At 37.6% G+C, this 14,786-nt stretch overlaps 1 protein-coding gene across 1 annotated transcript in view; it reads left to right on the top strand.

Annotated features, from left to right (window-relative positions):
* Positions 1 to 3,819: 3,819 nt before the first annotated feature.
* The window catches only part of Phlpp1 (PH domain and leucine rich repeat protein phosphatase 1), a gene marked incomplete at its 5' end in the record, with an annotated part of 222,766 nt that continues 211,799 nt past the window's right edge, over positions 3,820 to 14,786 (top strand). Inside the window, one exon of the mRNA XM_015482324.2 lies at positions 3,820 to 4,660. Coding sequence (XP_015337810.2) covers positions 3,820 to 4,660 — 841 coding nt within the window. The remainder of the gene's footprint in view (positions 4,661 to 14,786) is intronic.

Genomic DNA, 14,786 nt, shown 5'->3' with positions numbered 1-14,786 from the left:
CTAAATGTATTACATTGTATATCACATCTTTCTGAGTTTATTTGTGGACACAGCTGAGCCCTTAACAATTCAGTTTGAAACCATCCCAGCTATCAACTCATGCCTCCATTAAAATTCCAACTGCTTATATCAGAAAAAAACACCAAAGATAGTTCCTTTTATCTCAGATCTAAGGATGCAAACAGGATTAACCTAGATGCAGAACATAGCAAGTCAGTTATAAATCACACAGCAGAAAGTAAACTGTGGCAGTAAATTGAAAATTATGTTCTCTTTCTCTCAACTTAGCTGTGAAAATATTTGAGTTGGCATCAGGGTTTACAACTTTTACATCTAACGTTTCCTTTCAGGATTATCTTTTAGCATTTTAATATGTTATTCTTTGAAAAGTGGCTAGTCAGAAATGTGATATTAGAGTGTTATGTTTGGAACACTTTAAAGTGGGGACAGCATTCCATGGTTTGGAATACAAGCATATTCCCCACTCTACTTTTTAAGTGGGAGAAGCTGCTATTTCATTGGTATCTGGAAAACATTTGTCTTTTATCAAAACTTTTTATTCAGAGAAACTGTATAGTGTGGGTTGGCACAGATGGTGTAGATTCAGTTCCATAATACAGGCAGGCTCTAAATGCAAGTATTCTTGCCCTTTATCAATTTGTTATTTCAACTATAAGGTTCTCTTTGATCTGGAGTTAAGAAGACTGTCTGTTTTAGGAACTCTTTTTTTCTTTGTCTCACCTCCAAGTGTAGTAATTTCATGAAGGTGTGGGGATGGAAGGATCACACTGTGGACCCTTCTGCTCTGCCCTCCACTGATTTTTATGATTCTGAGTAAAATGGAATGCCATCTTTCTGATTACTCTATGCATGAAATCTGGCAAAACTGTATTCTTTGAATACCCCCGCCTTTTTAAAGTTGACGATGGATCTTTATTTATTCATATATGGTGCATATATGCATATATGGTGCTGAGAATTGAACACGTTAGGCAAGTGCTCTTCCACTGAGCTACAACCTCCCCCCCCCCCCTTTTTTTGGTACCAGGGATTGAACCCAGGGGTGCTTAATACTGAGCGACACCCCCAGCCCTATTTTGTATTTTATTTAGACACACATCTGAGTTGCTAAGGGCTTTGCTCTTGCTAAGGCTGGCTTTGAACTCAAGATCTTCTTGCTTCAGCCTCTGGAGTTGCTGGGATTACAGGTGTGTGCCCTATAATCATGCCACCATGCCCAGCTCAACCTCCCCTTTTTAAGTGGGAATGTGTTTACTTTTCTTTGTGCTGAGATACTTTAACAATGTTTATTAACTTACTCCCCATCAATTTGGTAAGAAGTATCCTGACACCAAGTTCCTATCTGCCACAAGTATAAGATATCTCCCCAGCTTTTCCCCAACTCCACTATTTTGGATACTAAATTCTTTGAGCAACGCTTTTTTTTAATCCCCCCCCCCCTCGGAGAATATGTTTTGGTTATAAATACCTTGAAAGAATAAATAAAATTCTTAAGGGATTAAAAAGGCAGAGCCATGGTGACTGTATAAACCCAACTGACAGGAATCAGAAGTAGATTAAATAACCAACTATAATTTCTTAGAGAGGATGCTAATGGACATTGGGCCAATGGTGACTGAATTTTTGATTAGAAGAAACTTATCTAGGGCTTGTTACATTAGGTGAAGAAATATAACTTTAGAAAGAGACATATGGGAGTTAATATACACTTCTTTTTATATTTTTTAGTTGCCAATTGATTTTTTGTTTGTTTATATGTGGTGCTGAGGATTCAACCCAGGGCCTCACACATGCCAGGCAAGCGTTCTACCGCTGAGCTACAACCCTAGTCCTACATTTCTTTATATATATATAGCAAATATACAGAAAATATTACAATGGTTTTGTAGGAGATCAACTAAGGAACTATTGAATATAAAGAGGTGTAAAAATTCCATTTTAGTACTGAAGTTTAACATGTGCTTCGTTTTTTAATCTTATTAAAAGATGCCTAAATTAAAATAACATTCTTTCCACTTCTACAACTGATAGTGTTAGGGGCTGGCCTACATATAAATTAGTACAGTTTAAATTTATGCTGCATTACCTCTTTTCTTTAGAGATTTACTTCAACAGGTACTCATTTTCTTTTATCTCAGTATATTTCATTCAAAGTTAGGTCTATGTTCTCTAACTTCCTTGTTTTATTTCTTTCCAAAGTGCTTCCTTTCGTACTTCCCCCCATGTATTCTGTCTCATTTATCGAATGTTGTTTTAATTTATAAACTCTATGAAGGCAGGAACAATGTTTAATTATTCAATTGTTGTAACAGTGATGGGAACATATTTCTATTAAATAAATTTTTATGTTAAAATAATTGACTTTAACATTATTTGTCATGTAGGAGCTTGTAATCTTTCCAATTTTAAAAAAATGTTATTGTTGATGTAAATTACATGGAATAAGAATTTAGTTTCATGAGGCCAAGGGGTAAGACTTTCAAAGAAAAATATAGGAAATAATTTTTGAGAATTTCAAGAATCATTGAAAAATGTTTATTTTTTGTCCTGCAGCTTTCTCCATTCCTTTGTGTGGATAATTTAAATACAATTTTCCTTGCTACAGCTCCAGCTGATATCTCTTTCTCTCCTCAACCTCAAGTTTAATAATCTTATTGAAGTTAAGGCAGGACCTGTATGGTATAGGTCGTTATAACTATTGAAAAGTCTCACATATGAAAATCCAGATTTATACAGTATTCTCAGGCAGAGTGGTAATTCAATTTAAAAGACTTACTAAATTATTTTAAATAGCAAACTGCCCTAATCTAGCCGACAATATCGTTTCAATAGATCAAACAATAACAAAAACACTCCCCACCCCGACCACAACTAAACATTGTAGCAGTAGAAAATAATATTTTCCCTCCTTGAATGCTGAAACAAACAAACAAACAGGTAAGACATTAAGAGAAAGCATACAAGAACAGCCCATCCCGAATCCAACTACTTCTCTGTTCCAACGTTCCTTCCACTTTCTACTGTTTTCTGTGTCACTAAGCTACTCCAAACTTCGAGATCCTTGGGAAAAGAGACTACATTCCTTTGCCATTTTTCCCCTAAAAAGAGAAGGAGAAGACGGCTCAGGGTTGAGCGACTGCCACCAAGCATCTTCAATAACGGTCTAAGAATTTCCAGACCCTCCCTGTCTTCCCCGACACTGAGAAAGTGCTGAAGTAGGCTGGGCCCACCCTGCGGGCCTGTGGTCCCCAGGGGCAGGGGGTGGGTATCTATACCCCACAACCCGCCCAGGGGAGGACCAATGGCTTTCGTACGGTTAGGGGCCCTGAAAGTCCGTGCTCCCAAGGAGCGGGGAAAATAAGTCACCCGGCGAGCAGGAGTGAGCGAGTAAGATCCAAGTGAACGTTCCTGGCACAGAGTGCAACAGCAGAGGGCACAGTACCCGCTGGCCAAGGCGGACTGAGGGCCCCTAGGAGGGGCAGAGCCCAAAGACCGCTGGGGCTTGTAGTTCGCCGAGTTTCCCTCCCGCATGCAGGACCCCAGTGAGAACACAACTCCCGAGGTGCACCGCGCGCCCCTCAGCGCTGTCCGCTCCGAGTCTGCCCAGGAACCTCCCGGGAAAGCTCCGCCCCGCCCTCGCACGCACGCCTCACGTTTGTTTACCCTGAAGCCCCGCCTCCCCGCCATCCCTGTTGCTCCCAGGAATGCCGTCATGCTAGCAATGCATATTCATGAGGTCCGCGCGGAGCCCCCGCCCTTCCCGCCTCTAGCCTTCCCGCTCCCAGCGCTTGATTAATATTCAATGACCCGGGCTCCGCGGCTGACTCGAGGGGGAGCGGGCGGGGGACTGGCGCTAGGGAGCCCGCGACCTGGGCGGGGAGGGCGCGTGTGGGGGGGCGGTGGTGGCGAGGCGGGAGCGCGGGATGGAACACCGAGACACCGACGGAATGCTCCGAATTGCCACATAATCCCTTGGAACGGCGGCGCCGAACGCCATTGGCTTCTCCCTTGTCGGCGCGCCGCCGCCGTCTCCCACCTTCGCCTCACCTCCTCCCTTTCTGTCCGCTGCCTCCGGAGCTGGGGGGGAAACGCGAAGCCCCACTGCAATGGAGCCCGCCGCCGCGGCGCAGCGACTCCCCGACACTAGCAGGGAGGACCGAGNCCGACCGGCTGGACCCATACAGCAGTGGCGGCGGCTCCTCGTCGTCGGAGGAGCTGGAGGCCGACCCCGCGCCGGCCCCGACGGTGGCCACTGGCCAGCCTCGCCGTCCTGGCCGCCCCGGGCATCCCCGGCAGCCCTCCCCGTCAGCCTCCCCGCCGCGGCTGCAGCAGAAAGCCCCGAGGGATGTCGACGTCCTGGGAGGGGCGGCCCGCGAGGGGTCTCAGGAGGAGGCGGCAGCGGCCCCGAGCGCCCCCCCCGCGACCCCCAGGAAAAGTGGGGTGACCGCCGAGAAGGCGCCTTCGCCGCCCACCCTGTACGTGCAGCTCCACGGAGAGACCACCCGGCGCCTGGAGGCCGACGAGAAGCCTTTGCAGATTCAAAATGACTACCTCTTCCAACTGGGATTTGGGGAGCTGTGGAGGGTGCAGGAGGAAGGCATGGACTCGGAGGTTGGCTGTCTCATTCGCTTCTATGCAGGTAAGGAGATCACCTGTGTGTGGACCTGTGGGCTCACACCCTGGCAGGGACGAGAAATGATTCAGATTGCCCAGCCCCAGAGTAAACGCGCGTCTTGGTGCGCCTTTGTCTGGTGTGTCTTTATAGCTTTCACGCAGTCTGTGTAGTTCTAAGTTGGGCCATCTTTAAGTCTGCGAGTTTTAGTAGATCTCAAGGGCTGAGATTGGAAAGCAAGTTGGAGGTGGTGGCCCAGTCCCAGGGAAGTTTACGGGAAACCGACTCCTGAAAGAGGCAGCAGCACGTTTAACACTGAAGTGCTTACTTCAGGCCTCTGGCTTGTTGGGTTTCAGGCAACTCTCACGTGGACATTACACCAACCGAGGGGAATGGCCAGCAGAAGTGCTCCAGAGCACCCTCCCTACATTTGACTGTCCGCCTGTTACCTTTCATAGACTGTTAAGTACAGCCCCATGCCCCCGTGAGCTCATTCCTTGCCAACTGATGCCCTTGTGTGTCACTCTCTGCCACACTTATTTCCCTGTGGAGTCCTTGCTGGCCACTTGACAGATGTGATCCTCGTTTTTAGTGATATTTTCTCCCAGCACTTTTTTTTTTAAAGCTTTTTTTTCAATTTCCATTACAAGTTTGACTCCTGGAAAAAAAAAATCAAAAAATGTTTTGTCTGTTTCTTCCAGCCTTTATATATTGCAGTAGAACTTGAAATAAGGCTTGCAATAAGAATTGAAATGGTTACTGTATCTTCACATCTGATCTGAAATCCTCAGTCTTTTTTCAGTACCAGATCAAATTCTTCACAAAGAGTAACTAATGTAGTGTTTCTCTTTTGGCTGAAGACTTGACTGGTATTAAATTAGGGAGCTGTAGATCCTGGTTATTGTATTTGCCTTTTATAAGTTGTTTGCATCATTTTTCTCCTCTGGTTTGAAGAATTGAGTTCTTAGTCATAAGAAATTTTATTTAAAGTTCACATTGCAGAATTAAATCAGGGGAATTAATTTTTTTGCCAACTTGAGGTTTTAGGTGAAGGTAGAAAAGTAATCATACAATCAGCTCTGTTAATCTGTAGTTATTTTTTCAAATTTAATGTGTTTTGGTCCAACTTGTGTCCTAGTGGCAGTTTTTCTAGTTTGAATGAAGAAATCTTTACTCCCACATTGAAGTCTGGGTGACTGATAAGCATGTCTCTGATGAGATGTTCTTGTGAGTTTCATTGAAGTTTTTCTGAAATTCTTAAGTGAATTTCTCATGAATCTTTGCTGTATTAAGAAAACCAGATCTTGGTAGCTTTTGCAGTATGACATGTCTTTTAAAGTTTTTGGCCCAGAAAATAGGAGGTTTTATTATGTGGGAGCAATGACTATATTTTTTTCTCCTATTGCTCATGTAATTTGGAAAATACTATTTTTCAAAAGCATTAAATAGTAATCACACTTGAAAGGACAATATTTTAACATGAGAACAATAAATGTCCTTAAAATTGAATGATACTGAGGGAAGTAGATATAAAGCAAAGCATTTAAAATAAGCAATGTTTGAACATCTTTATATGGAAGAAACTATGATTGTATGTGTTGTCTATGGGAAAATTTATGGGTGTCACAGTTACAAAATTTAAATTTTGATTCTCTTTTCAATTGAGTGTCTAAAACATTCTAAGTGGATGATAAGCAATTTTTTCCCCCCTAACTCAACGTAAAAATGACAAATCTTTCTAGCTAAATCTTAAATTTCTGGCATGGTTATTTTAATTTTGTTTTATTTTTGTGAAAAGTTGTAATTGCTACCTTATCCTGAACTTATTGCTTCATTTCTGTATGCACAGCATGAATACACACATATGTCTTTGTATGTGTTCATAATGATAACTAATAAAGTGGGGATTCCACACACAGTATGTATGCTGCTTTTGAATATGAAACTAGTGTACAGGTGTTCTAGAAGGAAGATGCCTGATTGTTAAAAAGATGTCTAATTGCTTATTTTAAACCTAAGGGAATATACCAAACATCTCAGTGCTGATACTCATTTGCTAAAGAACAAAACTTAGTATATGGTGAATTCACTTGAACTTTTGCAGGGAAGTTTATTGACAAACAAAAGGGCCTTGATCTCTTACCAGAACATTGTCAGGATTTAGCATATAGTGAAGGTTTGCACCAAGATGAAGAGTTTCCTAGAAATTATCTCTGTGCTCCAGTAGAATATAGGACATTGCAGAAAGAGAATGTTACATTTTGGTAGTTAATTTTTTCTCTTAGAAAAAAGAAAATTAATGTTTGTTTTAGATGACATCCTTTAAAAGAGTGTTGGAAAATTCTGTACCTTATTTGTTTTTTATAATTCTTTATATAATTATTCGTAAGTTACTGCATGTCTTTTTGTTTATGCATAGGTGGAGTTCAGACTAGCTAGGAAGTTGCCTTGAGGCCTTTTAAATATATTCTTTAAAAAAATTTTTTTTTGTACTTGTAGATGGACAGAATGCCTTTATTTTATTTGTTTATTTTTATGTGGTGCTAAGAATGAACCCAGTGCCTCATACATGCTAGGTAGGTGCTTTGCCACTGAGCTGCAGCCCCAGCCCCTGAATCTATATTCTTATATGTAAATTGAATTTATTGTTTACTCTCTATCTGGTTTATCCAATCTGTTATTTTAAGAAGCTCTTGTCTAGAAGAAAACTTTGTTTCTCCTGAGGGTCACCTTTCATTTAAATTTTAATATTTATAACCCAATTCAGATTGTTCTTTTAAAGATTTTGAAAGACATTTATGGTTGCTTTGACTACTTAAATATGTATTTGGGTAGAGTAAAATGAAAGTCTTTAATGAAGCTGAAGGTAGATAAAAGGTACCATCTAATTACAGAGTTGATAATGAAAAGTTATTTTGAAGATTGTTATTGAGCCAATAACATAGCCATTCTCTTATCTGTTTCAAATATGAGCAAATTTGAATAGCTTTATCTGAGTTTACTTTCATATGCTAATTATGCTCAAATTTAATCTCCTTTTAAAATCAGATAAATTTTACTTGAAAGAGTAATTTTAGATTAAAACAGTTAAAAACTTAGGTTGTCTGACATAAGTTATGGACTCCTAAGCAAGAATGTGTTTTAGACTCCCTGTGGAGTCTGTGTCATTGAGCAAGGGTGTATGAAATTATATTTTTTTACTCTTTTTCTACCACCTTTTAGATCTAGTAATATAGCTATTTCATTTCAAATTTAATAATAAGAAAGGATGTTGACAGAAAGAAGAGCACACAAATTGTACTTAGTGAAAAAGATATTTTTGTGTGTGATTCTTTGAGATTGTTTGAAAGACAATCTCCTTACCCTCTCATATTTCTTCTCTTTTTTCTCTCTGGGTGAGGGAGTCCTTAACATGGTTCCTACATGGAAACCAAGAAGGTGTAGTTCAGCATGAGGCTGTAATATTGACAAGGAGGTTCTTATTACTATAATTACAGCAGTATTGAATATCGTGGTTTGAACATGTGACACCAGTATGTGCTTGAACAGTGCTTTTAAGTGCAAAAGGTTTTTTTTTTTTTAATGTATTTTAAAATTTATACTTCATTTGTTGTTTTTGATATAAAGTACATGCTCTTTTTCTTGGTAACTGGTTTGAGACTAGCTGTAATACGTTGGATTTTATTATCTTCAAAAATCTTAAAGGACTTTCACATAAATTATCTCATTTTCCCTTTTAAAAACATTATTAGGGAGGAGTTGGTGTCAGTCCTCTCTTGAGATGGAGAAACTGATGCACAGAGATAAAATTTGACTCTTGCTTGTAGATTTTCAATCCTTGGCAGAGCTGAGAATAGAGAGAGCTAGGATACTCTATTTTGCAATTCATATCACTTTCCATGAATCGAAGTGGAATTTCATTTGCACTTGAATTTTTTCACTTGGTTAAAAGCATCTAGAAACTATGCTGTGTTTGCTGGTAATGAAGTGATATAATTCTCTAGTCCTGAATGATATTCATTGTAAAATGTGGACAATTCTATTTTTGTCACTCTGCCTTTAAAAACATGAAGAACCAAGACTGGCAAATAAAGTAGACAATACAGAAAGTACTAAAGTATTCTCAACATTCTGTTTGCAAATAGTGATACTTACATTTAAGTCAAAATGATATAAAGTTTACATGATGATTCTTGATTCTCTTATTCAAACATGTCTAATTTGTTAATATTGTAAATCTCCATTAGGAAGTAGGGAATTAGCACTTTACCTAAAGAGAGGATAACTTTTGAGAGGGGATTGTGATTAATTTAGTTCCTTTAAAACAGATTTTAAAGTACTGAAAATAGTCCATCATTTAAAATTTTAACTGCCTTTTATTTTAAAATAGAATTATCTGTACTTTAGTCATGAATAGTGCTTTATTGGTATTGCTGTGCTCTTATACCATTTTTATAATTAATATTATATAGTTAGCTCTTCCTGAATTTCTTCATAGTTATTCCTAAAATATGGTATGTCTTTTGTACTTGTTAAAATTACCATAGAGTGAGGAGAATAGGTGTAAATGAGTGTGAGAGGAGAGAGGCGTAAATGAGTTTTTTATAAAATTTTAGTGTTGAGGGTTGTATTTTTTTCTTGCTCTAAGATTGTCACTTTGGGGCTTAGGATGTAGCTCAGTGGGAGAGCACATACTTAGCATGTGTGAAGTCCTGAGTTGTATTCCCAGCACACAAAAAAGAATAAGACTGTCAGGTCCGCAACCTTCAGTGATTGGTTTTCCAGAGTTTTGTTGAATATGTGTTTGTTTCTTATTTTCAGAAGTCTGAATTTACCTTTTGATTTATTAACATTGTATATGATCCAGGCTCATGGTGATTACTTGGCATTTTTTTTAAACATTTGTTGAATTTGTGGAATTTTGTTCAAGCAGCTGGTAGTGTATGATTCTTCAGTCTGGCATCCTATTTGGTCCCCAGGGTTGTGTTAAACATATATACACAGAAGTGTTTCTCCTATGGCAGAAGATTTTAGATGTGCCACATTCTATTAATATCTTCTATTTCACACCAATGAACTCTGGACTTTGAGAGAGCAGTTCTTAAAGTTTTTTTTAGAGTTAATAGCCCCCCCTCCCCTTTCAAAGGCATCTCTTACCTCAACTTTGAGATGAATTTAATGAGACATCTGTCAAATGAGGCATCTTAGATTTAATGATTTTGTTGTGTGCCAGGGTTTAACATGGTTCAGTCTGTTGGACAGGAGAGGAGTTTAATTGTACTGTGAAAGTTGAGAGATCCTGCAGCCTATTCAATAGAAAGACTATTCCTTTAAAGACACCTGACATTTTGAAAAGGAGAAAGAGATGTTATCAAAATGTCTGAAACAGACTGAGAAAATAAAGCCTTTTTTTTTTCCCCTTTAAAATCCCACCTTCTAAAACCCACTCCACCCCTTTAATCACATGCATCTGATGGAGTAGGGGTAATGAGGGGTTTTGAATCTTGGCCTAATGTCACTGTGCTTCTAGGACAAACACTTTTTTTATACTTACCTTTGGTCTTCTAAATGATTGTATAATTAAAAAAAGAGTTGGCCATGTGGAATCTTTAGACATAATAAGTATTTATAACATAGGCTGTATGACTTACTATGTTTGAATTTGTGTGAAACTTAACTTCTAGGATTTAGAAAATTTCTTTAAATTGAAACTCAAGGATCTGGAAAGAATTGTCTTTAATGATATTTTGGTTAAGAACATTAGGGTATTTGGTTAACTGTGAAATAACAGTTCTTTCAAGTTGTATGATATTGTTCTTTTTTAAAAATAATATTTATTTTTCAGTTGTAGTTGGACACAATACCTTTATTTAATTTATTTATTTTTATGTGGTGCTGAGGACTGAACCCAGGGCCTCACACGTGCTAGGCAAAGCACACTACTGCTGAGCCACAACCCCAGCCCTGATATTGTTCCTTTTAATCAAAGATAACAACAGTTACTGATTAGTGAAGTATTATTATACTTTAATTTTAGAGGCGGAATGGTTTTGTTGTATCATGAGTTGGCCTGGTGTACCTTTCAGTACGTTAAATGAAACAAAGCATAACCATCCCATAATGCCACATTCGTGCTATAATTATTTTCCCCCTATTGTATTTTTATGTTTGAGATTGTTTTTATATGTTATAAAATACACTTAATGATAGAATCAAGTGTCTTGTTGAAGTATCAATCTAGTGGACTCTGCATGTGTAATCTAGATGTTATGTTGGAAACTGGGTGAAATGTTTTATTTGTATGTTGTACATATGAGTTTGCAAATAGTAAATAAAAACAAACAAGAAATATTGAGAATTTTTGGCATATACTTTCCCAAGTGAAGCTTGCCTAAGAGTAAATTAGTCTCATTTCTGGTTTTGTGAAAGCATTCAGCTGAAGATTGAATAAAATTTGAAATAATTTAGTTTTGGACCATCTCTTTTTAATATTTATTTTTTAGTTGTAGGTGGACATAATATCTTTATTTCATTTTTATGTGGTGCTGAGGTTTGAACCCAGTGCCTCACGTGTGCTAGGCAAGCGCTCTACCCCTGAGCCACATCCCCAGCCCCTTGGACCATTTTAATATGAGTCAAATCTATTTAGAAATCTGAAGTTTGAGATAATTTGAATTATATTTTTCTTTAGTTCTTTTCTGCATTCTTTTCAAGCAGGAAGGGATTTGTATTTGTTGCTATCATTTCTTATGACTCATATATCTGATGAAGAGCTGTTGGAGAATGAATCTTTTCATATACCTGCCTCAGTTAATAATATGTTTGAACATTTGGGCTTTCTTTTCAAATACCAGGCATGTTTTTAGATTATAGCAAAAAAAAGTATGATTTGTACTCATTTTCAATGAATATTAATAATTATCTGTATTTTACATTTAATTCATTCCTGAAACATGGTCCTAAGATTGAAATTTTATACACAGAACCAGTTTTTGACCTTTACTAGATTATGAGAAATGTATTCCTAAGGAATTCTTTCTTTATTACCATCCATGTGCTTTGAGAGCTTGTCAGGTTGGTACCTTAATGTTGAAGCTATATCTTGTGGGTCTTGAGTTTGGCTGATGCTCTGTGTGTGTGTGTGTGTGTTTTGAGTGAAAGTAACTCTATTGTTTTAAAAAACAAAACTTTGGGGGGAAATTTGTACTCTTTTATCTCACAGTCTGATTGAAAGAAAATGTACTGTATTTTTTAAAAAACTAATTGGAAGCCCAGTGCTATGGCACATGCCTGTAATCTCAGCCACTTGTGAGGATGAAGCAGGAGACAGTCACAAGTTCAATATCAGCCTCAGCAACTTAGTGAGGCCCTAAGTAGCTTAGTGAGACCCTGTCTTAAAAATAAAAACAAAAGGGCTGGGGATGTGGCTTAGTAGTTAAACACCCCTTCATTCAATTCTCCATATCAAACCCAAACAAAGAAACTCCCCCAGACTCCTCAAAAACAGGTTGGAGAATTGGGAGATGACTTTGGACATGCTATATATATGCATGCTTAGTTGTAGATGGATACAATACTTTTATTTTATTTGTTTATTTTTATGTGGTGCTGGGATTGAACCCAGTGTCTCACGCTTTTGTAAGCGTTCTACCACAGAGCCACACCCCCAGCCCCTTGGACATTCTTTTTAACCTGTCCCGGGCTTTTGTTTCCTCATCTGTAAAAATAATGGGATTTGATTAGAACCAATCGATAATCTCTTCCAACTCTCAACATTGTGAGGCTACATTTAGAGAGCCTATTGTTTAGAAGGGTTTTGAAAGTCTATTTTAAATTCTGTAAGACCTGAACTTGTCCCTCTCCTGTCTTTATTTTATGGGAAGGGAACAGGTTCAGACCTAATACAAGACAGCCTGAGATTCACAACCCAAGGATGCCTCCTTATTAATAGAGATTGGGACTAAAGAGGGAATAATGTTTGGTCCACCCTATCCTTGTCAGCCTTACTCCCCAAAGTACAATTCAACATGCTAGAAATGAATTTAAAGAAATACAAATGGGGCTGTGGATGTAGCTCAGTGGCAGAGTCTTACCTAGTAGTGTTTGCAAGGCCCTAGGTTCAATCCCAGTACTACCAAAAAAAAAAACTCTCTTTAAATTCAGATAAAATCCTTAAAATTGACTTATAAAGTAAGGTATCTTTTTTATCCAGGGCACAAAGTTTACTGTAGCAACTGTTTTAGAGAGATCCAAATGTGTGGAATTTCCTGGTTTAATTAGCTTTAATTCATGGTAAGCAGTGGTCCTCTTGCTCTGCCTGGAATCAGTAGGGAATAAAACACTTAAAGAAAATGAAATTTTTGCACTGTTTTCATTAGATTACAGAATTCCACAGAGTCAAGTTAGTCCAATATCTTTTTTTTTTTTTTTTTTTAATAGATGAAGAAACCTGTAGAGGTTAAGTGTGGTCCAGAATCATTCATCATATCAGTCTCAGAATTAAGAATACGGATTTTCAGTCTGTCTAGTGTTCTTTTTTCCACATTGTGAACTAGAAAACTTATTGTTTTAAATATTTATTATTCAAAATGAAAATTAGAAAAATCTTGTGCTCTGTGCATTTATTTAGTTTGGTGGTTTCTTTATTACTTCAAGGTTTTCTAGTTTTTTTCTTTCTAATCAGTGAGAGATTTTGTATTACTTTGACAGATTTTAAGGGGACAGCTTCTAATGGAACATCTGGATACTTTTATTGCACAGAGGAAAACTAGATTTCATCAGTGATGTTACCCTTTGGGCGATTTATGATAAAACTTTTAAGACATGGTTGGCCAAGAAGAGATACTGTGCTAGAAAATCAATGTTGATTCATCCAGTACTTTGAAGTTGAAATTGTTAGAAGAATGGAAATATTGGAAAGAGGAATCATTAAATTTTAAAAAATTGAGGGAAAAATTTAAGAATAGATTTTGAGAACAAATTCCCATCCCAAACATACATGCATTAAAAAGACACATTATATTTTTTAAAGAGATGTCATCTCACAACTAATTGTATGTAGCATATTATTCTAGTATTTATACATATACAGTACTGCCTTCATGTGACAAAAAATCGAAACAACTCAGTTCAGTATTCTTTTGGCTTTTGTTGTGTGCTGATTTTGTAAGTCTGTATTATGAAATCTGTCATTGCTTTGAATTCTCTTTTTAGAGCGAGATAAAAAGAAATGTCCTGCTCCTGTAAGCAGAAAGACAGTTTGTGAATCTTGGGAACAAGTTTCTAGATACTTAAATTTCCTGTAACATCTATTTATTTCCATTTTAATTTAATTATGTACCTTAAGCAAAAGTTTTAGCCTATTAACTTACTTAGTCAACTAATTCCCCAGAGATTATTGTTCATTTTTAATTTGAGGAAAGGAACTTTTAAAGTGCAGAAGTACAAAAGGGTAAAATTACATTGCATCTGGCATAGAAAAATATGTACTCCAGATGCTGAAGCATAGGAGAAATTTATCTTGATTATCTCTCTGAGGTGGTGTGCCTGGTGTACAGCTGACATTTAAGTTAGTAGGGAACTCTCCTGCATAAGCACTGCTATAATAGGCAGACTCATTCACTTCCTTGCACACACACTTGCATGTTCACACATGTTCTCCACTGGGGGTTGAGGTAGGCAGTAACAGGAGGTGGTAGTTGTATTTATGGATGAAGAGTACTGGTAGCATAAATGAAATGGTCTTGGGGAAAAAAAAATCTCTCAAAAAATTTGTGTTTCTTAATTTTGTTCAACTTTTTCTCATGCATTTATTGGTAATTTAACATACTGAGAATGGCCTGTTCACATACCCCTTGCCCACCATTTTTTTTTTTCTTTTTTCTCCCTGATTTATAGATCTCTTTAGAGGCACATTAGGGAAATTAGTTTGGTTTTCTAAGTCCTTAATGTTTTCTTTATGTGTTCATTTTTACATCAGACTTTGCCTTTAGGTTTTCAGAGTCTCTTTACTAAGGCCTTCTTTTCCTCAAGATTTAAATAAATTATACAGTATTTTATTGGGGTATTTTGTAGGTTTATCTTATATGCTTTAAATTTTAGTCTGTTTTGAGTAAGATGGGAAGTAGTAAATTAAATTGTCCTGACATTTTTT

Source organism: Marmota marmota, unplaced genomic scaffold, assembly GCF_001458135.2.
Source record: "Marmota marmota marmota unplaced genomic scaffold, marMar, whole genome shotgun sequence".
NCBI lineage: Eukaryota > Metazoa > Chordata > Mammalia > Rodentia > Sciuridae > Marmota > Marmota marmota.
Note: the sequence above shows the minus strand (reverse complement) of the source record. Positions and strands in the feature narration are given on the sequence as shown.